At 34.8% G+C, this 26,046-nt stretch overlaps 1 protein-coding gene across 1 annotated transcript in view; it reads left to right on the top strand.

Moving 5' to 3' along the window:
* The first annotated feature begins 479 nt into the window (after window positions 1–479).
* Window positions 480–26,046, top strand: part of LOC136032931 (uncharacterized) — an 84,503-nt gene continuing 58,936 nt past the window's right edge. Inside the window, exons 1-3 of the mRNA XM_065713403.1 lie at window positions 480–615; window positions 16,234–16,367; window positions 20,639–20,756. Coding sequence (XP_065569475.1) covers window positions 597–615; window positions 16,234–16,367; window positions 20,639–20,756 — 271 coding nt within the window. The 5' untranslated portion in view covers window positions 480–596. The remainder of the gene's footprint in view (window positions 616–16,233; window positions 16,368–20,638; window positions 20,757–26,046) is intronic.

The following is a 26,046-nucleotide window of genomic DNA, read 5'->3' as shown; positions in this document are numbered from 1 at the left end:
TTCATGTATCTTTCGTTTTATTGTACACTATTTTGCACTCTTTCTTATATTCTTTAATGAGATTACTCATTTAGTAATCTCATTGATCCTTAATCTAATTGATTACAATTGATCCTTATGTGCAATCTAATCGCAATTTGAATTTTTTCAATTTAATCGAGGGGAAGAAATTCACATCAGATCTTAATTAAAAAAATCATTGAATGGAAAGACCAAATCCAAAGGAGGTGAAATTTTATGCTACCACTGTTTTTGCATAGACTTTTGAAATCGGGAAGGGGGAAGACTATATTTCAAAAATATTCATGTATTTTTCGTTTTATTGCACACTATTCTGTATTCTTTTTTATATCCTTAAATGAGATTACTCATTTTGAATCTTATCAACTAATTTGAAATTTAAATATTTTTTGAGGCTGAATATTAATTCCGCCTGCAACAACGATTGAACATTCGTTCTGTAAATGTTGCCAGAAATTTTACGTCAGCAAAAGTTCGTCTTATCAACGTTGAAACTATTATTAATTTTTCTTTTCCAATCTTATGGCTAGCCAGTGCTGCGGTAAAATTGTGTTTGTGAAACCTAGCAAGTAAAGATGTCTGAAAAAAGCGAGAGTGGGTATACTTTGCCATTTATCCAATACATTGTCCTATTTCCTTATTGATGCTGGGTGTCGCTGGTTTGAAAAGCACAATAGCCATTATACAGTTGTAAAAACACAAAGAAAAAAAGAGTGCAAATTAAGTTTAGAATATTAGAGGCTGCGATAATTTCACTGATCATATATTGCCCTGAAATGTGAGTACTTAAGAAAAAATAGAAACAAATTATGGTGAAATTCTAGTTGAGTGACTTCTTGCTATCTTGGAAAGGGGTTAGGTTGGGAAAATGAAACTTTTAGGGATGGGTCTACAGGCTAAACTATGTCCTGGGAAGATATTTTAAAGCTCCCACCTCGGTAAAACTCTAGTTAATTGACTTCTTGCTCTTAGAAAGGGTTTAGGTTAGGAAAATGAAGCTTTCAGGGATGAATCTAAATACTAAAGTATGTCCCGGGAAGGTATTTTGATGCAACTACCTCCACTCCTTCTCCCTCTAGAGGGCCCTGACCTTTGATGACCCTTTAAAAATATGTCTGTTATAAAAGTGAAACCTTGCAAAATAGATCTTCTGCTTAATTGAAGTACAAAAAAATTATTTTCAGCCTCATAACTGCTCAGTTCCATTTTATAGGGTTTCAAAGATATTCAAATACATTTCCTAAATTTTGAAAAAAAAAATTGATATGGCTCAAAATTCTGCTCGGATAACAGGAATTGCAGTTTCAGAACTAAAGGCAGAGAAAAAGCAACTAGTAACTGCAAATTACGGTAAAATGTTATTTTGTCAAAATTTCAATAGGGCTGTCATGTTGGCAAATTTCAGGGCCCTCTAGAGGGAGAAGGAGTGGAGGGGATACTTTAAATACCTTTCCGGGACATACTTTAGTCTGTAGACCCATTCCTGAAAGTTTCATTTTCCTAACCCAAACCCTTTCCAAGATTAAATAAAAAAAATAAGTTTTTTTAAATGAAAGTAAGGAGCAACATTAAAACTTAAAACGAACAGAAATTACTCCGTATATGAAAGGGGCTTTTCCTTCTTAACGCCCCGCTCTTTACACTAAAGTTTGACTCTTTCTCTTAACACTACATTTTAAAACAGTAAAAAAAACTTTAGCGTAAAGAGCGGGGCGTTGAGAAGGAAAAGCCCCTTTCATATACGGAGTAATTTCTGTTCGTTTTAAGTTTTAATGTCGCTCCTTACTTTCATTTAAAAAACTTGTTTTTTTTTTTATTTAATTTTTGAACGTTTTTGAATCAATGCATGTTTTGATTTTGGCTCTCCGCAGAGGAATAATTAAAACGAAATTTGTATATTTTTTTTTTTTTTTTTTGGTAAATGGCTTTCTCATAATTTTGATCGAATGATTTTGAGGAAAAAAGAGCAGGGGAGGAAACCTAGTTGCCCTCCGATTTTAGGTTAATTAAAAAGGCAACTAGAACTTTTAATTTTTTACGAATGTTTTTATAAGTAAAAGATATACGTAATTTATAAATTTGCTTACGTAATTAACTTTTGTATTCTTATGTTTTTATTACATATATGAGGGGGTTTGCAACCTCGTCAGCACCTCGCTCTCTACACTAAGGCTTAAATTTTGTCCCAATTCATTAAGAATGACCCCTGAATCACAAAAGCCGCAGAATAAATAGTTGAAAGTACCAGAAATACTTTAGCGTAAAGAGCAAGGTATTAGGAGGAGGTGAACCCCTCATATGGGTAATAATTTCTGTTCTTTTTACGTTTTAATACTGCTGCTAACTTCCAGCTGAAAAAAAAACTGTTTCATTGTTTTTTTTAAGTAATGCTAGTAAATCCTGCGCTCCCTTTATGGAAAATTTCTTCCCCCATGACAAATTCCTTGATGGAAAGTTCCCCCACCATATCCCCCTCTTCTCAACCCCTCTCTCCAACAAAAAAATCTTCCTGAAAACGCCTCTACGCTTCCCAATAACCAATACTATATGTTAGCACTGGCCAAAGTTTTGAACTTGTAACCCCTCCCAGGGGGACTTTGGGGGAGTAACTCGTCCCCAAAGACAGTTATAAGGTTTTTCGACTACGTTGAATAAAATGGCTATCTCAGAATTTCGATCCGTTGACTTTGGGAAAATTATTAGCATGGGAGGGGGCCTAGGTGCCCTCCAATTTTCTGGTCACTTAAAAAGGGCACTATAACTTTTCATTTCCGTTAGAATGAGCCCTCTTACAACATTCTAGGACAGCTGGGTCGATACGTTGACCCCTGGGGAAAAGAAAAAAAACAAACAAACAAATAAACACGCATCCGTGATCTGCCTTCTGGCAAAAAATATAAAATTCCACATTTTTGTAGATAGGAGCTTGAAACTTCTACAGTAGTGTTCTCTGATACGCTCAATCTGATGGTGTGATTTTCGTTAAGATTCTCTGACTTAGGGTGTGTTTCCCCTATTTTCTAAAATAACGTAACTTTTCTCAGGCTCGTAACTTTTGATAGGTAAGACTAAACTTGATGAACCTTATATATTTAAAATCAGCATTTAAATTCAATTCTTTTGATGTAGCTATTGGCACTAAAATTCCATTTTTTAGACTTTTGATTTCTATTGAGCCGGATCGCTCCTTATTTACAGTTCGTTACCACGAACTGTTTGATAGCAAGAAGTCAATTAACTAAAATTCTACCGAAAAAGATATCAGAGTTGCTATTCAAGTGCGCCCCCTTCTGTTTAATATCATTTCTATGCAATCACTTGGGGAAAAAAAGAACAAATTATCATATGTTTTTTCACCCTTCTTAATGGAAAAAAATTACAAATTCTCATTTTCTATGTAAGGTTTTGAAACCTCCGCAGTGGAGTTCTCTAATATGTTGAATTCGATCGCGAAATTATTGTCAAAATTTCTCGGCTTATTGGGAGATTTTTATGTTTATTGAAAATGTGGCAAATTTTCACAGGTTGATTTAGGAGTCAGACATTTAAGAAGTTTGTCTTAAATCTGAAGTGATTTGTAAATTTAGAATCATGGTTTTGCCGTCAGATGTAGCCTGGTAAAAACGAACTATGGAAACTATTAATTTTAAGTGTTAAAAAACTCAAGTTCAGTAAGAATAACATTTGAAGCAGATTTAAAGATACAAACTATTTTTTTGATTAATATTAATTGGAAAAATGTATTTCCGAAACCAATTGAAGCCAATTTCGAAATGTTATCTGAAATCACATGGTTTTCTGATTATGTAAACGTGTAAAAATCACACGAGTATCGACTCTAAATGTAAAAATATAATAATGGTATCATCTTAGCCTTGGTATCACTATCAAGTAAAATTACAGCCCCACATCAAAGAAGTTCGTGGTAACGAACTATAGTAAGGAGCGACCCAGCTCAATAGAAACCAAAACTCTAAAAAATGGAATTTTGATACCAATAGCTACATCAAAAGAATCTCATTTTAATGCTAATTTTAAATATATAAGTTTCATCAAATTTAATCTTTGTCATCAAAAGTTACGAGCCTGAGAAAATTTGAGTTATTTTCGAAAATAGGGAAAAACAACCCCTAAGAGTCATAGAATCATAACGAAAATTACACCATCAGATTCAGCCTATCAGAGAACCCTACTGTAGAAGTTTCAAGCTCCTATCTAGAAAAATGTGGAATTTTGTATTTTTTGCCAGAAGGCAGATCACGGATGCGTGTTTATTTGTTTTTTGTTTTTTGTTTTTCCAGTGGTGATTATATCGACCCAGTTGTCTTAGAATGTTGTGAGAGGGCTCACTCTAACGGAAATGAAAAGTTCTAGTGCCCTTTACAAGTGACCAAAAAATTGGAGGGCACCTAGGCCCCCTCCCATGCTAATTATTTTCCCAAAATCAACGGATCAAAATTGTGTGATAGCCATTTTATTCAACGTAGTCAATAAGCCTCATAACTATGTCTTTGGAGACGACTTACTCCTCCAGAGTCCCCGGGAGGGGCTGCAAGTCAAAACTGTGACCAGTGCTTACATATAGTAATGGTTATTGGGAAGTGTACAGGCGTTTTCAGGAGGATTTCTAGTTGGGGGAGGGGTTGAAAAGAGTGGGATATACTGAGGGAACTTTCCATCGAGGAATTTGTCATGGGGGAAGAAAATTTCCATGATGGGAGCGCAGGATTTACTAGCATTATTTGAAAAAAAGACAATGAAAAAATAAATAGGAAAAAGTTTTTTTTAGCTGCAAGTAATGAGCAGCATTAAAACTTAAAACGAACAGAAATTATTACCCATGTGAGGGGCTCACCTCTTCCTAATACCTCGCTCTTTACGCTAAATTATTTTTAGTAATGTCAACCATTTATTCTACGGTTTTTGTGATTCAGGGGTCATTCTTATTGAATTGGGACAAAATTTAAGATTTCGTGTAAAGAGAGAGGTACTGATGAGGGGGCAAACCCTCTCATATGTTTAATAAAAACATGAGAATAAAAAATTCTTTACATAAGCTAATTTGTAAGTTACGTACATCTTTTACTAATAAAAAGATTCGTAAAAAATTAAAAGTTCTTGTTTTTAATCTAGCCTTTTTAGTTAACCAAAACATTGGAGGGCAACTAGGCTTCCTCTCTGCTCTTTTTTTCTCAAAATCATTCGATCAAAATTATGACAGCCATTTAGCCAAAAAAAAAACATGCAAATTCCTCTGAGGAGAGCCAAAATCAAAACATGTTTTGATTCAAAAACGTTCAGAAATTAAATAAAACAAACAAGTTTTTTTCAGCTGAAAGTAAGGAGTGACATTAAAACTTAAAACGAACAGAAATTACTTTGTATATGAAAAGGGCTGCTTCCTCATCAACGCCCCGCTCTTTACCCTAAAGTTTTTTACTGTCAAAAAAAAAAAGTTGATAGAAAGAGTCAAACTTTAGCGTAAAGAGCGGGGCGTTGATGAGGAAGCAGCCCCTTTCATATATGAAGTAATTTCTGTTCGTTTTAAGTTTTAGTGTCGCTCCTTACTTTCAGTTGAAAAAACTTATTTTTTTATTTAATCTTAAGCAGAGACGAAATTTACGTTTTTACTTGGAAGTACTTTTTTCTTATGGGGTGCCCTATATATGTGTAGAATACCTCCATAGGAGGTACGGAGCAAGGGGGACCTTTTCCCTGGGGGTCTATTATGGAAACTGGGTATCCTCACCCAGGGCCATAAATACAGGTGGAGGAGAAAGATGGCCCCTCAAATGTAAGTTCAATAGAGTGCGCTGACATGTTCACTCGTCCCATGAGTTGCAAACCTTCTCCCAGTAATGGATTAAAGTGCATGGTGACGCAGAACTCCATCGTGGGAGGATCATCTATAGATGGACAGCTGTGGTAGGGCGTAAGATCCAGATCTATGGACAACAGCCTCTGCAAAGGTCCGCTTCGAGCCTTTTGGGGTACCTGCAAGACTGGGAATCTTGCGGTGAATTTTTCCTAATTGATGAGTGGCGACCCTCGAGGAAATTATAGCGTAGTAAACAGCACAGCATTCGCATGGGATTCTGATTATTGGACATTTCTTCTGGGCTTGGTCTGTTTTGATGGGCGTTTTTGGGCTAAGAAACCTCTTTCTAGTTTATTTTTCAACTACTGGCTGCTTCTCCATAGTAGCATTATATTTGTTGGTATGAATATGTAATGAGTCGGAGGTATTAGGCTTGGGACTGTCTGGGCTTTCAAGTCTTGTTGATAAAAGAGCACCGCCAAGTGCTGGAAGCCATGTTTTGACTAAGATGGGCCCAGGATTGTACAAGGCCTCCAGCCAAACTGGATGTCACAGGGACTTCTTGCGGTCCGGTTTGAAGCAGCCGGCTCAAGCGCTTCCGTGTCGACTTGAGAAGATATGTTGGTCCCCATCCTGCACTAGCATCCGGAATCATTGATTTTCCTGAGGCCAAAATAATTTCAATGATTTAAAGATGGATTTATTAGGAAGTTCAGACACTCACATCCCAGGGGTAGGAAGTATGAAATTAGGTGACATAGAATTTGTTTACTCAGGCAGGAAGAATTATCAGGTGCATAGGCTGGGCGTAGGGGTCATGATGAATAAGGTAGCTGTTAAGTCTTGTTTGGGCTGGGAAGGTATTAAGAATAGAATACTATTGCTAATTTGAATATTAAAAAGTTCAGGGTATCAGTTATAGTAGTATATGCCCCTGTTGAACCAGCTGACGGAGATACTAGTGATTCAGGTGCATTTTACTTGAGGTTACAAAAGTAAATACATAGGTACTAAGTTGAATTACGGTGTTTTTACATGAAGATGTTAATACCCAGGTCGGTAGAAATAGTGACAGACGGTGTCCTAGCCTAGTTAAATATTGTGTAGGAAAAGATAACAATAATGTCAAATGACTTGTGCAATTTTGTAGGATAACAACCTAATTATAACCAATACTGTATTTGGTCATAAAATGGCCCATAAGTTGACAAGGTATTCACGTGATTGTAAGACAACAAAACCTTATTGATTATGTTATTGTAACCCGAAGACTAGCAGGATGAATACAATATACAAGGGTTTATAGGAGTGATGTTATTCATATGAAAAGTAAAGATCACCATCTAGTAGTGTCCAAGGGTAATTTGAAGCTGAAATTTCGGAATGGTAGCTACCTCCCGAGAAGTTATAACGTCGGTAGACTCCAGGTTGAAAATTTGAGATAAACTTTCCAGGAGCAGTTCAATACTAAACTTGAGAGTTCAAAGTTTGACAATGTGAAATATGGATGGACTAATTTTAGAAAAAAACAAATTCTAAAGTTGGCGATGGTGTCTTACGGAAATAAGCAAGATGGGTGGATCATTTTGAGAATGTGCTAAACCGAGACACAGTTACAGCAAAAAATATAGATCAAAATACCTTGGATGTGAGGGAAGATTAGTTATGTGAGGAAGAACAAGCAACAGTACTAAAAGGATAAAAAAATAATAAGGCTCCAAGTGCTGATAGTGCGATAAATGAGTTTCTTAAATATGGTGGCTCTGAGGTTAGAAATAGCTACTGAAGATTATGAATATGATTTTTGAAAAAGGGGACGTACCTAACGATTGTAGGAAAACCTTAATTAGACCACTGTCTGGGGTCTCGCATTAGTCTGGTCTATCGCATTAGTCTGGTCTCTGTAGGTAGTAAATTACTTAGTAAGATGATACATTTTAGATTAAGATATGCTCTAGACAAAGCTATAAGAAAAGATCAGTACTGTTTTAGAAGAGGTAGAGGATGTGTCGACCAAGTTTTCACTCTTGGGTTAATAATTGAGAAGCGCCTTCAATTTCAATCACCTTTGGTATTTGGGCAAGCTTTCAATTCTGTTGATAGAAGAGCTTTAGCAAAGGTCTTGTCCTTATATGATATACCAGACAAATACATTGAAATGATTTGTGCTATGTACGGGAATAATACCACTGCGGCTAGGATAGGAATTGAGGTTAGGAGCTGGTTTTTGTATTAAATAAGAAGTCAAGTAGGATTGTGTTCTATGCTCCTTTATATGGATTATTTTAATGGACTCTTTCTTAAGGAGCACAGGAAAGGCAATTGGAAACCGCGGAATCAAATAGGAGGGAAAACTCATGGAATTAGAGTATGCTGATATTTTTCGTATGTTAGATGAAACTGTGAGTAAAATGAATGAATTTTTAGAGTATTTGCGACTTCAAGGTGCTAGAATAGGATTGACAATTAATGTTAAGAAGACTAAGTCACTAAGGATAGGCATAAGTGAAGATGAAAAGGTGATGAAGGATTATTTCCAAAGGATTTCCTTTTTGGCCAACTGTCTGGGGCTAAACGGAAAGCAGGTCGTCCTTGTGTGGGATAGGGCGATGTCATAAATAAAGATTTAAAGAAAATGGAAACTTCCTCGGAGGGTGTAAAGAGGGAGGCTTTGAATAGATTGGGTCGGGCGAGGAGCTTGCGTAGCTGTGTTGGCCTCAGGTATTTTGATGCTGCGCTGATTTAGTAGTAATAGTAGTAGTAGTAGTATATTGAGCTTGGAACTTGGAAGTAGTTGAAAGTTCCGTTTTACCATATTTTTTTACATGTAAAAATTGTAGAGATGATTCAATTTTTGACAAAACCACTTTTTTGTCTTCAAGGTAACATCACCGGCATCTTTGGATAGTATAATAGAACACACGGATCATTCAAATCGTGGATGCAGCTTCAGGTAAAACTCGGACGGATAAATTGAAAGTGGCCTCACACTGAAATAAAGCTGAAAAGAAATAATATTATTAAGTTTGCTGCGTTAGATGCAAGCTAAGAACAAACTAGTTAACCCCTTACTAACTGATAATTTAAAAGCATAGTAAAAAAAAAACTATCAAATGAGAACGTATTGCGGTTAAAGCTAAGTCGAAAATGGCAAATTTCATTCCCTATAATCGTAATGACATAAGTTTATTCCCAAAAAAAAATAATAGAAAAGATAGGAAGATTCCAGTCAAAAATGGTTTCCTATGGTATTGGATCTAAATCAAACATGCAGTAATGGTATCAATATGACTGAAAACTTTAATCAAGAAAATGTGAGCAATAAGGAAAATCACTTCGTATGGGGAGCACTTATGTGTTTCCTTAGGGGCAAATCTCTAGTATTTTTATTGGAGGGGGGTAAGAAGAGTCCATATCCGGATAATAAACGGTTATGGGGTATAAAATAAGTTTTCACGCTACAATAAAGCTTAAAAGAAGCAATATTATTAAGTTTGTTGTGTTAGATGCAATTTGAGAACAAACTGAGTCCCAGCCTTACTAACTGATAATTTGAAAACGTATTAAAAAAACAAAAAACTATCAATTGAGAATGAATTGCCATTTAAACTGGATGATCAAGGGGCAAATGAATTGCCATTTAAAGTGGATAATCAAGGGGCATGGGGCATATCATAATTTCTTCTCCATATTATTGGGGGCAACTGCACCCCTGCCTCCCCCAAACGAAGCCCCTGTGTATCCTTCTATTTCTAGTTCTCACTATATGAATCTAATTATTTAGCTCATATATCGTCACTAAAACTCCTTTTTTTGCTTTTTTGGCTACTATTAGAAAGTGTTGCTTCTAACTGGCAGGTCGTTAGAGAATGGGGACCCAGGGAATAGAAACTTGTGTAATGTATTTTATAAAAGTGTAGAACCTAATATTTTTACCAATATTCTTATTTTATATTTTATAATATTTTTATAATTTTATGTGTGTAAAGGAAACGTGTATTTTGCTTTTAGACATTTCAAATAAACTATATCAAAGAGTACAACAACAAAAAAATGGTGGCTGCCACAAGCCTGCAATCATCCCCAAAAAATTTTAGGGCAACTGCTCTCGGGAAGGATTTGAATACAATTTTGCCATTAATGGGAGGTAGCGTTTTATATTTGTCTGAAATTAACACCACAAACCTTGCAGTATTTTTTCACTCAGGGCCACTTGGTGTGTACGGAGTGGTCGTGAAAATTCCAAAGAAGGCTCATATTGAAAGTTGAAGGTTCTGGTGCCCAAGAGCAAAAAGTAATTGGAAGCCAGTCGACGTGTCTTCCGTTTTTTTTTTGCTGTTGGATCACTCGAAACAAATATGACAAAGGGTCTGTAATGGGTCAAAACTTTTTCAAGCCTTTTTTCATGGAAGTGTGGCTTTAAAAATCGAAGAAAGTTTATTCCAGTTACCTATTTTGTTCAGAAAATTCAAAATATCGACGTATCCAACTACAGGGTTGGTAGAATCCTTAAAACCTATGGGGTAATGGGCCGTAAATAATGCGAGTTGTCAGCTGTTTTCACATAAATTTTATTATGGAAACAGGGAATCAAATTGAGTTTTGTGTCAAATTCCATTTGCGGCTGGCTTATAGCATTCAGGGATATCTTTATGTTAAATGGATCAAAAATTTTGTTGAGGGAGGGGGCGGAGGTTCTTAAATAGGCATAATTTTTTTTGTCCTTCATTAATTTGATACTTATAACCGGTGCAAAAAAAAACTGGGAAGTACCCGCTTCCCCCCCCCCTATTATTACAAAAACAGGCAACGAAATATTTTCCCTGAATGGTTTGAAATCCGTATTAGAAAAAAATAGAAGCAATTTGTTTCCATTCAAAACCTTAACCAAACAAATGAGCCGAAAAAATGGTAAAATAAAAATATCCTAGCCACTTTATTTCTTATGATTTTGTAATAGCTGTGAAGGGAGCTTGTCTCACTTGAAAATAAATTTTCCAGTGTTTTTTTAAAGGATTTAAAGGGATTTGAGGTCAACCACTCTCCCTCTTGTGTCTTTATGGTACTCATCCACTGTAACCTCCCAGGTATTGCAATAAAATTTTGAAATAGTAATTTTGTTCGAGATCAGCCCTAGGGTTCACTCATACCAAAAACTTCTGAGCAATTTATCCTAAACTGTTTGAATAGCAAGTTTAACATGGTTATAGTAGAATAGGTGTCCAAGTTTGATCTGGTTTCTTTGCTCATCTAGAAGCTCTTAGGAGTTGTTTGCTGTACTGTACTTGTGCTTGTTTAAGGACATAAGCTCTTCAGCTGTCCCTGACCCTAAGATCTGGCAGATGGCTAGCCAATGTGCCAAGCCACTTGTTCGTTTGTGTATGATGCACATATTTCAAACCACTGCTTGTCCCGTCTTTGGCCATGTCTTTGAAAACCAGCAATCGCCTCTAAGTCCGCCTTGAGCGTGTTAAGCCAGTTTTTCACTTTTCCACCCCACTTCTTCTACCAATTTGCGAGGGGTTCACAGTATAGCGCCTTTTTAGTGAGGGTGTCATCTGACCTCCAACAAATATGGCCAAACCAAGTTAGGTGGCGTTTTTTTTATTACAGCATAAATGTCATGCTTCTGGTGACATCGTCTGTGAATTTCGCGGCTGCTAATTTTGTCTTGGAGGGAAAGGCCGAGGATTTGTCTCAAGCAGGAGTGGTCGAATACTTCAAGAGCATAAATATCCGCTGCTTTCAGGGGCCATGTCTTGCATCCACAAAGGGGTACGGAGTGGAAGTCTGCTTCAAAGATCTAGGTTTTGTTTTATTAGGACGTCACTCTGTCTCCACATGTTTTCTCCTCACTTGATTTATCGTTATTGTCCTGATTTATTTGTTTGAATTTATCCTTGATGATCTTCAGTCTAACCAAATCTGCAGTAACAGCAACATTACACTTCACGGCTTGGCCATGAACTATATTCTTTTCTAGCAAGGCAATGTCATCCTTGTAGTCAATGTCTTTGATAGATAATCCGTCGCTTACTTCAATGCCTCTGGCAGATGGAATTGCACGCTTCATGATATAGTTGATAACAGATAAAGAGGATGGGGAACAGGATGCGGCCCTCTATTAGCCCTCTTCGATGTTGATTTGGGAGGACAGCTCTCCACCAGCTTGTATATAGGCACGAATGTGCTGGTAGTATTTCTGAATAAGGCGTGTCAGCTTCTCATAGACAATGTCCCTTTGCATAGCAGCTCATATGTAATCTCTAACGATCGAGTGAAACACCGTTATAAAATCTATGAAGATGGCAATAGTAAACCGATAGTGTTTGATGTGGTGTTCGAGAATTTGCCAGAGTTTCAATAGCTGATCAATGCAACCCATTCCTGGATGAAAGCCCGTCTTGTTTGGGCGTGTGGTCATGTTTCTGATGGAGCCGAATCAGTTGATTAGAGTCATTGCAAATATTTTGGGAGCAATGCTTATGAGTGATATCCTTCGGTAATTCTTGCATTCAGTTTTGTTCTTTTCTTTTGTACTAATGCGCGAAAATTTTCTTGAGCAGTTTTCCTAGGTTCTCTGTAAGAAGCCTGGGGCTTGCCTTGTAGATTTGTTCTGGTATGGCGTCGATTTCCCGCGCTTTATGATTCTTCAGTTTTTCTATTGCTGCCAGAATTCCCTATTTGTCAGGGGGCTCTATTTTAGCTCCTGCGTATTGGCTAATGAGCGTTGATGAAGGATGTGGAGGAGGTTGGGTCTCTTCAAGATTTGGAGCAGGTAATGAAGGGTCTACTAGGGGATTTAGGAGGTTCTGGAAATAGTGCTTCCAACGATAAACAACTTTTTCACGACTCGTTTGAATGTTACCATGTTCGTTTCTTACAGAGGCCGAGTTCTCCAGCCTCTTCCAAGTTGATTTTTTAAGCTGGTACAGTTCCCTAACATCAGACAAGCTACCTGCTTTTTGTATCTCCAACACCATAGTAACCAAGTACTTCCTTCTGTCTTTTCTGCCCGACTCGTGTCATAGCTTGCGCAGCTGTTTGAATTCGGCTGAGTGGCGTGATGGTAACATACTTTTCTTTGTTGCAAGTCGGATGGTCTCTTCGGACATTCAATGTCTTGGTTTTCACTTCACTTTTCCAAGAGTTTCGAGAGCGTCTTTATTTGGTGTATTTCAGAACTTCAGCCAGTCTTTGCTAACGTACGACCCACTCCAATTCCCGTCCTCAGGAGACTAATTAGTGTTCATGCCCGAGGGTGGTGAAATGATTTGAAATCTGAAGGTTGAATGAATCAAATACATCCAGGTCCTTAAAACTGGGAACTTCAAGTGTTTTCGGGAGTTTACGAGCCAGTGGCTTGATCTTCACTGACATTTTCACCAAGTTGTGATCCAACCCACACTTAGAACCTTTGTCAGGTCCTTTGTTGGCTTTAAAGTTGTGGGTCGAGATTCCCTGACGTGACCAAACGAGGAGATAGTCCAACTGGGAATATGTCTTCCCATCTCTGAATCTCCAGGCTATGATGTGTGTGGGCTTGTTTCTGAAAAGGGTGTTAGCTATTACAAGGTTTTTGCTTAGGAGAAATGGACCTATTTGGTTCCTTGTTCACAAATCTTTCGCCATACCCGTCAATTTCAAGGCTCCTGTCACCGTTTGCCTCTCTGCCGCTGACATGTGCGTTAAGGTCACCACTGATAATGAGGAAATCAACTTTGGGGATCTTTTTTACAGTTTTGTTGATTTCGGCGTAAAACGTATCTATTGCTTGTTCAGAATCTAGCTTCTGCAAGGCGAGATGATGCGGGCTCCCATTCAATTAAAGCTTTTTGTTCTTGGACGTTAAGGAGAAATCTAACCCCTTCACTGCCACAAACAGTTTTGGGTTCTAGGGTATAAAAGAAGAAAGAAGACTCTGAATCTGATGGTGCTATCTCATGGTTTTATTGTGTGTCTCTTATTCTTGTCTCTGATACACAGAAGATCTCGAGGCCCAAGCGATATATTTTACCAGCTATGAAAGTCTGGGTTGTCAAACATTCCATCGAACGTACTTTCCAGCACCCTATTGCAAGGGATTTTCTTCGTTTCAACAGGTGTCCAGGTCGTCAATTGACGCCGGTATCCAGAGACGCCGGTAAATCATCCAACGCATCGCTTGCCGGGAATGCCGTAGCCTGGGTTTGTATTCTTTGACTTGCTTTCTTCATAGCGCTTCGTGGAAATATTATTAACCTATATGTCCTCAGTTCGTTGGTGCCTCGTCTTTAGCCACTCTTTCGCTAGGCATGTTGCTTCAGAGTATTGCCACTGCTTCACCTTTTTGAGGTAGTGTGGTAGACTTCCCAAGGGTAGGCTACACTAGAGACAGAGACACAGCTTCAACCGCCCAAACCACACCATCATCGTGCTAAGAGAGAGAGCCTCAGCTGTCTTATTGATTCCCATCTAGGTAACCCAAGGAAAAATTAGATGCTCTATAGAGGGTTCCTACAACCCCAATAGTATTTCCCAGAGACAAAACACGCACCTCAGTAGATGAAAAGAGTTTGGAGATCAAGTTAATGATTTTGGAGAATCATAGGGTGGATGTAAATTGACCGAAAATCTTAGTTTGTTGGTGACTTTCATGGAGAAAGGGAAGATGCAAGCTGAAAGATGTAAAAGATGTTGAAAGACTGTATTAAGTAATCGAAACTCTTATATGTGCAATACCTAAGAAAAAATCTTCAGGTTTGAAACGAAAACTTAGATTTTCTTGACAGACAATGAAAGGGGGAAGATACAGTAAGGTTACTTCAAATTATTGCTTCAGGAGGAGATGGAAAGCAGGCCCGTCACGAATGGGGGATGGAAAGGGGGATGCCACCCAATATTTTTGGTCACTAGGAAAAAAAGAAGTCGGTAAAATTGTGGCATATCCCGCCACGACTGTTTTTATACCGCTAAAATTCTTCTTTCGATTAAGTAAAAACCACTAAAATACTGACATGTAATGTTGAGAAATTTTGAACTTGGTTGGCAAACGCGACAATTTTACTGAGTCCTGTCGTGATTTTACAGATAAATAAACAGCATTAAAATAGTAACATAATAAAATAGCTTTTACCGACTCGTGAAGTGATTCTACCTATTGTATTTGAAACGAACATTATGCTGATTTTTGACAAAAACAGTCGTGAAAAATGACCAGCCAGTCGGTAAAATCTCCTGCTCCCCCCTACCTCAATATTTTGGATAGTAACGATCCTGGGGGAGAGAATAAATAATTTTGTATATTTGATCGTATTGCACTCTAAGCTGCTATAAAGCTCCTATTATCTGCTCAGTTAAATAGCGGAGAATGCACCTGCTGGTTATCAAAATACTATAGATTTGGAGTCATGGGAACAGTTCGGGGCTTAAATTGAAATTTTTAAGCTATATAGGAGAAAAAATTGTAGGAGGGGAATTGAGTCATGGGAACAGTTCGGGGCTTAAGTTGAAATTTTTAAGCTATATAGGAGAAAAAATTGTAGGAGGGGCTTATTATTTATAAACAGCTTTAAGGGAAAGATCTTTCGGTTTCCATATAAAATAAAACTAACCCTATACTTGGTAGTGGTGGTTTGAGTCCTCTGCTCTGATGGATAGTCTCGCATTGGCAGAGCCCTTAAGGAGCTAGGGACCGACGTTATGTACACGAACTGTCAAAATACAAAATCTCTAAAATCAAAAAATAAAAATTGTTATTTTCCGTTGATCTTCCACGTTTTTGAGCATCTGAATCATTTAGTTCTTTTTGACGCGACAATTTTAAATTTACAAAATGAATAAATTTCCACCACTATCTCTTAAGGACGCCATTAGAATCAAATAATAAACAAATAGAGACCTTGCTTCAAATAGAGACATTTCCCATAAGCCCAGTTTACAATGACTTCTTAATAAGAAAATCTATAACCCTTTTTTATTTTAACCTGAGATTATCTAAAATATTTATTTAGCTAGTATACCGCTGTCTTGCAAAAACAATTTCCTATTCTTCTTGTTTTTATTTTTGTGAGGGAAAGTCAGTGCATTCATCGTCGCTATATAGCCAAGTGTTTTGATATTAAGGTTTGTGTGTGTTATGTCTGTATCTGTATGGGTCTTAATGTGTATCTGTATTTGTCTGTGTGTTTACGTTTGGGACATTGCTTGTGTCTGGTTGAAGAGACCCTTTTGAAAATTGAGCCTGAAAACTTAACATTCAGGTTTAAAACGCTCTACTCTTCTATAAAGAAAATCTTTTGCACCCCTCCCCACTCAGAGCATGTTGCTCGTTTGTTCCTTTTTATCTTAATGTCATTATTCTAGCACTGAAACCTCAAAAATAAGGAGTTAAATAAAAAGTGTATTCTTTTTAGAGATTGGTAATATATGTTTTTCAACCAATTTGGAGAAAGTTACAAGACGAGAGGCGGCAGTTTTAAAATCAGCAGAAGATCAGTTGAGAAGGGATCATGGTACGCCTGAAGGTAGTCTTGCATCTGTAGCTCAGGTATGATTAAAATCCTGATTGTAGTTTCAGCATCTACATAGTGATCGATCATTAATGGCTTTAATAATTTTCCATGTCGAAGTTCAGTTCATACACATGCATTTATTTTTACTAGTTTTACTTGTAATATCATCAACAAATCTATCTTATTGTAATCAATCACTTGTTGGTCATATGCTCTCAAACTTTGCTGTTTTGGAACCGGAAATTTAGAGATTGTCCAGAAATTAAACATTATAGCTTAAAAAGGCTGTATTAAACAATATCAATGAAATTTAAATTCAAGAAATGTGCTCGGAGTTTTCTTTCGAGCTTCATCCCATCCAAACAAATATAAATGTCCGACGTTCGCCTGACATATCAACTATAGTAAGGTCGGCTACGGCGAAGACCTGAGACAGAACCTCATGCCTAGCCTCGTTATCCTCATCCAAAAACGTAATATTGAGTCGGCACACCTTAAAAGCACAGCTAGGCTTAAGCGCAAAGTTTTGCATTTCAATTAGTGTTATTGAGATCTGGCAAACCATTTTAGAAAATTTGGAAAGAATTAGGAATTTATAGGAAATGTTGCCCTTCTAAAAATATTCTTTTAACAGTATATGGATTTGTTTTAGTACAATTTTGAGCCCAAGGCTTGTCGCTGAAAGTGAAACAAACTTGTGTGTCAGGAAACTCAATTGAAATCAATATTTATTGAAGAAAAGAACAATGTTTAAAAGGTTTCAAGGCAGTATCTGTGAAATTGTGGAAAAACCAATAATAACTGTGTCTTTCATTATTAAATTTTTAATTATTTAATTTTAAAGGGCTCATTTTCAAGCGATAGCTTTTGTTAGAATTTTAAAAAATACCAATCAAAATTGTTACCATCATATTTGGATATGTGTCACGTATCGTATTTCTTTAATGCCAGTTTAACTGGCTTGAAACCATTAGCTTTATCATATATGACACTGCTAAAAGAGAATAACTTATTCTTGCTCGTATGTCGAGATAATGAATACGCTGAAATATAGAAAAATGAAAAAAATTCGTTGAAGACTGTGAAAAGACTAAAATAGTAATGCCTAAGGTTTTGTGTTGAAAATTCTGAGGCCTTTGTCAAAAAAAATTCACAAACAGTCTAAAATAAGAGCTCAGATAACAAAAAAAAATAAGAAACAATATTAGCGTTGATACTTTTTTTTGGTAAAGAGCGATGTGTCTAACGTTTCTATCCTGCAAGTTTTTCATCCAAAAGATAATCTTAAATACTAATGATGTGGCTAATACTATAATTGTAGCAAGCTAAGTCTTGTTTAAACCAAAATAATGAAGCACTTCTCAATACCTCTGCAAAATATCATGCTTCACTACAAACTCGTAGATAAATTCTGACTCGGTTCAGACTCAGAAACAAATCTAAGCTACAAATATTTGGTAACGGCGTCGAAGATTCAAGGCAACTTACAAATCTTCATTTTTAAACGAGGAATAATTGTGTATACATGCATTTGTGCGTAGGTGTATTTTCTCAAAAATACTTTGGTAGTTTTTTATGAATATTGGCATATGAGAATTCTCTGGCAAAAAAAAAATTAGTGACGATTTTAGGACAATTTGTTGTTTTTTTTCCCAGGGATGACTGAATTTGATCTATGATGACATCATGACATGTTTTGTCCCTGCCCTCATACCGGAACATAAAAGAGCCTCTGTTTAATGTCTTTTTGCTTAACAAACCATAGTATGAAAAACGTAGAAGAAATTTTTACATGAAAAACTACATCTTCGTAAAATGTCATATTGGGTTTACTGTTATATTTGAGTGACCGTGAAACCTGCTTCTTTGGTGTATGTCATGTACTTGATCCAGCAAAGAAAAAGTCAAAAGCTCTATCTTGTGACGTATATAAAACCGCTCTTCCCACTGACACAATGAGCAGCCACCCTACTTCAAAATAGCTGATTATACATTATCGGTAGTTAATCTCATAATTGCCAATGAATAATAAGTTGGTCCAGTTTTGGGAAAATTTGTAGTTAGGCACCATAAAAAGACAGGAAACGCCATTTCCGTGGCACAATTCATTTAGTCACTAAAAATAGCACTAGAACTTTTATTTTGGTTTAAATCAGCCCTTGTCAATCTTTTAGGACTGTTGGTTTGATGCAATCACCCTAGAAAAACAATAAACTAAAAAAAAAACAAATGAAGAAAAGAATTCGTGATTTTTCTCCGGAAAAAAATGAGTCACTAGTTGAGTAGTTCTCAAATGACTGAAATGAATGAAAGAAAAGATCTTCAAAATGTATACCTCTTAATAAATGCACAAATTTCTAGCCCAAAGTGAACAGATTCTTACTTACAAGTCCTTTTCCCGTGATAGACATCAAGTTCACCGGAAACAAATAAAAGGGTACACCAACTAGCGAAGGTTGCAAGTTGCCCCATTGCTGAAGATAATTGTAGCCCATGATCAAAGGCTATTCCTCAGCGTTGAAAAAACAACAACAAAATGTTATCGAAAGAAGGGAATAAATTGACTTTGAAGCCAGTTGAACTTTATCCTTTTCAATCGTAGACATCGTGACGGATGAAAATTCGGAACAATAACTTATATTATCTAGTTGGTATTATAAAGCTATCCCTAACTTTTCAGGATCAAAATACCATAGCTGACATTCTATTAATCTTTACGAAACTACCTTAGTGTTTTTATTTGTCGTTTGTGCTTGTTTCTTCACTATCGGTCAAATGATGAAGTTGTCAGCCTATCAAAGTTTTTAAAACGGTATGTTCAAACAAGAACGCAATCAGTTATCACATGACCAAAAGCTATTCCTCAGCGTTGAAAAAACAACAAATACAAAATAATATCGAAAGACGGGACTATCTTGACTTTGCAGTCAGTTGAATTTCATCCTCTTCAATCGTAGACATCTTGACGGATGAAAACTTGGACCAATATCTTATATAATCTAGTTGGTATTATAAGGCTATTCGTAACTTTCAGGATTAAAATACAATAGGTGACACTAATCATTACGAAACTACCTCATTGTTTTATGTTATCGTTTGTACCCGTTGCGGAAGCACTTAATTCTGTCAGATTTGAAGAGATCGAATATAATGTGCACAAATTTGCACACATTTCTAGCCCAAAGTGAACAGATTCTTACTTACAAGTCCCTTTCCTGTGATAGACATCAAGTTCACCGGAAATAAATAAAAGGGTACACCAACTAGCGAAAGTTGCAAGTTGCCCCATCGCTGAAGATGATTGTAGCCCAACAATCGATTACTACTTACAAGTCCCCTACATGTCTTACCGCTAGAATCAAATTGGTTTAACCACCAAATACACCGGAAACAAATAATAGGTAAATCAAATAGCAAAAGTGGCTAACCCTTCATTGCCGACGATGATTATGAGCCAACAGCGGTTTCTCACCCAAAGTGAAGTGATTCTTACTTCTAAGTCTCTTTCCCGTAATAGGCATAAAGATCATCGGAAAAAAAATGGGTACATTAACTGGCATAGTTGAAAACCCCTCATCACTGAAGTTGACCATAGTCTAATAGCAGATTATTACTTACAAATCCTCTACATGTCTTACCACTGGAACCAAATTGGTTGTACCATCAAATACACTGGAAACATATAATAGATACACCAATTAGCAGAAGTTGATAAACCCTCATTGCCGAAGGTGATTATTACCTAATAGCTTACTGTTGCTTACAAGTCTTCTATTTGTGTCAACATTTGTATCGGCCTATGTTTCGTTTCAGCGTGTACCTTACTACTGAAGTTGTCAACCCCTTGAAACTTTCAAACTGGTATACCTCATGAAGAATTTTTTTTTTTAGCAAAAACTGGATGTCATATATTTTGATCAGCTCATCAAGAGCTATCTATTACCGTCAAAAAAAAAAACAATTCTATCTGTCTTATTTCAAAAGTTGATTTCTCTTGCCGCAGGTCAACTTTCTAACGTCGCCACCTAGAAACGAGCCAAGGATAAGCTGCAATTTCTTTAGCAATGAGAAAAGTTTTAAAGTTTATTAGGCACATCTGATACCATTTCTCTACCGCAATTCCCAGTCCGAAAAACCAAATGATAAACTCAGCTGAATCTTCGAACAGAAATGGGTAGAAACAATAGATGGCAGCACTTTAGGACCCCTGGGAAAATGCCACATTTTTAAAATGCCACATTTCTAATTTTATATGTAAATAAAATAGATGGCATTCCCATGAAAATTGTTTATACCTTGTTCGTAGGTGGCTGCAGATAGAAACCGCGCCTTTGGAAAAGTCGGTCGGAGAATGTCGAAACCTCAAGTATTTTTACAACCCCTGAAGACTGAAATTGACCATGAAAAGTACATAGGAAAAGAAGGTAAGAGACTATTAACACCTCTCTAAAGTTACACTTGTTAGGTTATTGATGTACATTATTTATTTTACAAAGTAACTTAACTTTCTAATAGCAAAATATCTTACATCACCAACTAGAAAGTCTCGAACCCCTTACTGCCAAAGAGGATTGAGCTAACCACCCACCGTTCAATATAACTCCCCAATATGTCTCACAATTGGTATCAGCCTATTTTCGGTTTCAGTGTCTACCTTACTACTGAAGTTGTCATCCCCTTTAAACTTTCAAACTGGTACATCTCATGAAGGAATTTTTATATAAAAAATGGTTGAAATACAATTTGATTAGCTCATCAAGAGCTATTGACTTCCGTCAAAATTTTATTTTTTTGCTGTAGGCCAAGTTTTCAAACGTCATCACTTAGAAAGGGGCAAAGGATTTACTTTAATTTGTGTAGCAGTGATAGAACTTTTAAAGTATCAGAGGTACAACTGAATCCATTTCTCTACTGTGCCCAACTGTGTCAACAACTGAATCCAATCCCAAGTGCAAAAAACCCAAGGATAAACTCAACAAAAATCACGAACAGAAATGTGTAGAAACAATAGATAATTCCATTTTCAAACCCATGGGAAAATGCAAAACTTTGGTCTCAGTAATTTTTCTATTTACCACTCAAAGAAGATATAGTGGCTGTGGGGCTATATGTCGCATACATTTAACACCTATAGATTTTAGTCATTATTGTTCAATTGTCCAATTGCAAAATATTGTCTACATAATATTTTGCTGCTTTAAATAAGATAAGGAAAATATGTGGTCGTGTTGACCGAAATGTATTGGTGCTTGAAGTTAAATGGAAATATGCCAGTTTTATTCAAAAAACGAAATATTTTCTAATGAGGTTTGCCGTTTGAAAAAAGATGTAAATGATGCGTGATGGTGTTGCTCAAAATTTATTGTTTCTTGGAATTGAGATGAAAATAAGCCAATAAAGAATTTGTAATGCGAAATGTGTTCTTCCAAATATTTTGTGGCTTGAAGTAAGACGAGCAAAATATACGATGGTGTTGATCCGAATGTATTAGTGCTTGACATAAGATGAAAAAAGTACAGACAATATTCAAAACACGGAATTTTTTCTACAGTATTTTTTTGCTGCTTGAAATAAGATGAAAAAACGATGCTGTTGCTCAAAATGTGTTGTTTTTTTAAAATAAGATAAGAATAAGCAAGTGCATTAGTCCGAATACAAAAAAATCTACAAAATGTTTTCCTGCTTGAAATAAGATGTGATGTTGTTTTTAAAATATATATTTTTTCTTCAAAATAAGCGTGAAATGTGTTCAAATGTATTCGTGAAACTGCAGAATATTTCATAAGAAATGTTTTGCTGTTTGAAACAAGATGAGGAAAATATGAAATGCTGTTGCTTAAAATCTATTGCCCCATAAAATAAGATGGAAAGGTCAACTTATGATTTAAAATTCAAAATACTTTTACAAAATGAGTTGCTATTTTAAAGAAGGTGAAGAAAATATGTTAGTCTTCTTCAAAATGTATGGTTTTTTGAAAATAAAGATGGAAGTAAGCAGACGGGCTATTAAAATTCAAAAGGTTTTATATAAAATGTTTTGCTTCTTGAAATTACATGAAAAAATGTGATGGTATTGTTTAAAATGAAATATTTTTTGACGATAAGATGAAAACAAGCAACTGCACTATTCAAAAGGTGGAATATAAATAGTTTTATTCATTGAAATAAAATGAGGAAAATATGCGATATTAGTGTTAAAAAGGTATTGATTCCTAAAAATAAGATGGAAATAAGCACAAGTGCTATGAAAATGTGAAAAATTTGCTAAGAAATATTTTTCTGGTTAAAATAAAATGAGTAAAGTATGTGACGATGTTGTTCAAAATGTATATTTTCTTGTAAATAAGACGGTAATAAGCAAATAGATTTTCAAATAACAAACTATTTTCTACAAAATAATTTGCTGCTTGAAGGAAGACGAGTAAAATGTTTGATTGGAGTTGATCAAAATGTATTACCTCCAGAACTAAAATGGAAATATGCAAAATAATTTTTCAAAAAAAGAAATATTTCCTAAGAAGTACTTTGTTGTATCAAATAAGAATGGGAAACTTCCATCGTGTTGTTCAAAAAATATTTTTTCTTGACAATAAAAAAATAACACACGTTGTTCAAAATTTTAAATATTTTCAAAAAAAAGATGTGTTTTTCAAAAAGTAAGGTTTCTTAAATGGTTACTCAAAAAGTAAGGTTTCTTGACTAAAATATGTGATTATGTTATTCAACGTTCATTTTTTCGGGAAGAAATCAGATGGAAATAAATAATTGCGCTAGTCAAAATGTAAAAAATTTCCTGCAAAATGTCTTCCTGCTATAAGTATGATGAGTAAAACATGTGATAGTTCCGTTGAAAAAATTCTTGAAAATATGATGGAAATAAGCAAATGCGTTATTCAAAATGCAAACTATTTTCTACAAAACGTTTTGATGCTTTAAAAATATAAGGGAATTATGCGAGGGTACTGCTTAAATTTTTTGCCTCTTGAAATAAAATGGATATAAGTAAATGCATAGTTCAAAACTCGAAACGTTCTCTACAAACGTATTGTTGCTTAAAAGAAGATGAAAAAATGAGATGGTTTAGATCGAAATATATTGGTAATTAAAATATTATGACAATGCTTCAACATTTTTCAAAATGAGAAATATTTCTAAAAAGGTTTCTCTTCTTAAAATAAAGATGAGGAAAATAAGTGATGATGTTGTTCAAAGTGTATTTTTTTTCCTGAAAACGAAATGAAAATAAGTAAATTGGCTATACAAAGTATGAAATAGTTTCTACAAAATGTTTTGCTGCTTGAAAGGAAATATGAATAACATGTGATGGCGTTGTTTAAAACCTATTGTTTCTTGAACAATAAGATGTTCTTAGAAAATAAGCAAATGGGTTGTATAAATTACGAATTATTTCCTTAAAAATATTTTGATGATTGAAGTAAGAAAAGAAAAATATTTGATGGTTCTATATTTATCAAATTACATTAGTTCTTGAAATAATATAGATATAACCAAATGCATTACTCAAAATGCGAAATATTTTCTATAACATATTTTGTGGCTTGAAATAAGATTAGGAAAATATGTTTTTGCGTTTATAAAAAAGTAGTGTTTCTTGAAAATAAGATAAAAATAAGCAAATACGTTATTCAAAATGAAATACGTTATTCTTGAAATAAAATGAGGAATTTATGTGACCTTGTTGTTCAAAATGTATTGATTCCTGAAAATAAAATGAAAATAAGCACAGGCGTTATTCAGATATGAGATGTTTCCTACAATTGTTTTGCTCCTTAAAATAAGAAGAGGAAAGTATCTTGTGGTATTGTTCACAATATATTGTTTAGATATAAATATAAGATGGAAATAAGCAAATACGTTGTTAAAAATGCAAAATATTTTTACAAAATATTTTTTTGCTGCTTTGAATAGAATTAAGAAAATATATGACAGTGTTATTCAAAATGTAGTTCTTGAATGTAAGATGGAAATAAGTAATTGCGTTAGGCAAAATGTGAAATATTTCCTATAAAATGTTTTGCTGCTTCTAATAATACCAGTACTAATAATATAACTACTAGTAATAATACTAGTAGTTAATACTAGCAATTTGTTGTTAAAAAATATTTTTTCTTGAAAATAAAATGAAAATAAGTGCGTTATTCAAAATGCGTACTATTTTCTACAAAAAATTTGCCACTTTAATAAGATGAGGAAATTATACGATGGTATTGCTCAAAATATATTGCTTCTCCAAATAAAATAGAAATAAGTAAATGCATTATTCATAATTCAATGTTTTTTTTGTTCTTGTCAGTTTTTCTTTGTTTTGGTTTGTTTGAATTTGTCAGAATATATTTCTTTCTTTGATTTTTTTTTCTTATACTCCATCAGTGTTTTATTTTATAGTTATGATGGGCGATAAATTTTGTACAAACATAGTATGGGATTTTTGATTGTTTATGTTGGAATAAGATATGAAAATTTTATATATGCACAGGTCATTACTCTGTTTTCTTCTGTTAAAAGTAAACACAATATTTATGTTTGCTTATTTGTTTGCAATCAGCAGTGTTATAGTCGAAAAAAGGAAATCTTTTGAAGTTTGCTACGTTTGAATTTTTTTAAAGGCAGAGATACATGAGCTTGAATTACAGGATTTTCAAATATTTCTTTCGGTTACATTTCAACTGCTGACATCCATGTATTTCAGTCATAGATGGTGGCGCGTTTTTACTATCTCATGGGCTGTAATCAATTCTAATTTATTTATAGATGACAGCAGAATTGAATTTTATGCTGAATATTATACATAATAGTTTTATGTATAAGACTATTTTGATAAGGAATGAGGAATCTAAATATTATTTAGATGAGGAATGTATGTGATTGTACTGTTCAAAAAAATTATTTCTCGAACATAAGATAAAATGAAGCAAATGGGTTATTCAAAATACAAAGTATTTTCTGTACAATTGTTTTGCTGCTTGAAATAAGATGAGAAAAATGTGTGATGGTGTTGTTCAAAATGTTTCAATTCTTGAAAATAATATGGAAATAATAAAATCTGTTACTTAAAGTAAGAACTATTTCATGAGAAAGATTTTACTATTTGATCTATGAGGAGGAAAATATGCAAAGCTGTTGCTGAAACTGTGTGGCTTCATGATATGAGGTGTAAAAAAGTTAGCACAATATTTAAAATGTGAGATATTTTCTACGAAATGGTTTTCTGTTTGAAATAAGATGAAGAAAATGTGGGATGGTGATGATAAAAATGTATTGGTACTTGAAATAAAATGAAAAGAAGCACACATTATTAAAAATGTGAAATATTTTCTACAAAAAGTTTTGCTGTTTGAACTAAGATAAGGAAAATATACGATGGAGTTGATCAAAATGTACTTTTACTTGAAAAGAAAATCGCGAGGACGTAAATGTTTTATTAAAATTTTAAAAATTTCATAAGAAATTTTTTGCTGTTAGAAATAAGAGGAGAAAAACATGCAAGAGTTTTGTTTAAAATATATTGCTTCATGAAACAAGATGGAAATAAGCAAAAACATTATTCAAAATTTGAAAAAGAGTCTGAAAAAGTATTTTATTACTTGAAATAAGATGAAGGGAATAGTTGATGGTCTTACTCAAAATTTTTTTTTTCTTGCAATAAGAAGGAAATAAGTGAATATATTATCTAAATTGCGAAATATTTTCTAC

The sequence above is a fragment of the Artemia franciscana genome, chromosome 1, assembly GCF_032884065.1.
Source record: "Artemia franciscana chromosome 1, ASM3288406v1, whole genome shotgun sequence".
Lineage (NCBI taxonomy): Eukaryota > Metazoa > Arthropoda > Branchiopoda > Anostraca > Artemiidae > Artemia > Artemia franciscana.
Note: the sequence above shows the minus strand (reverse complement) of the source record. Positions and strands in the feature narration are given on the sequence as shown.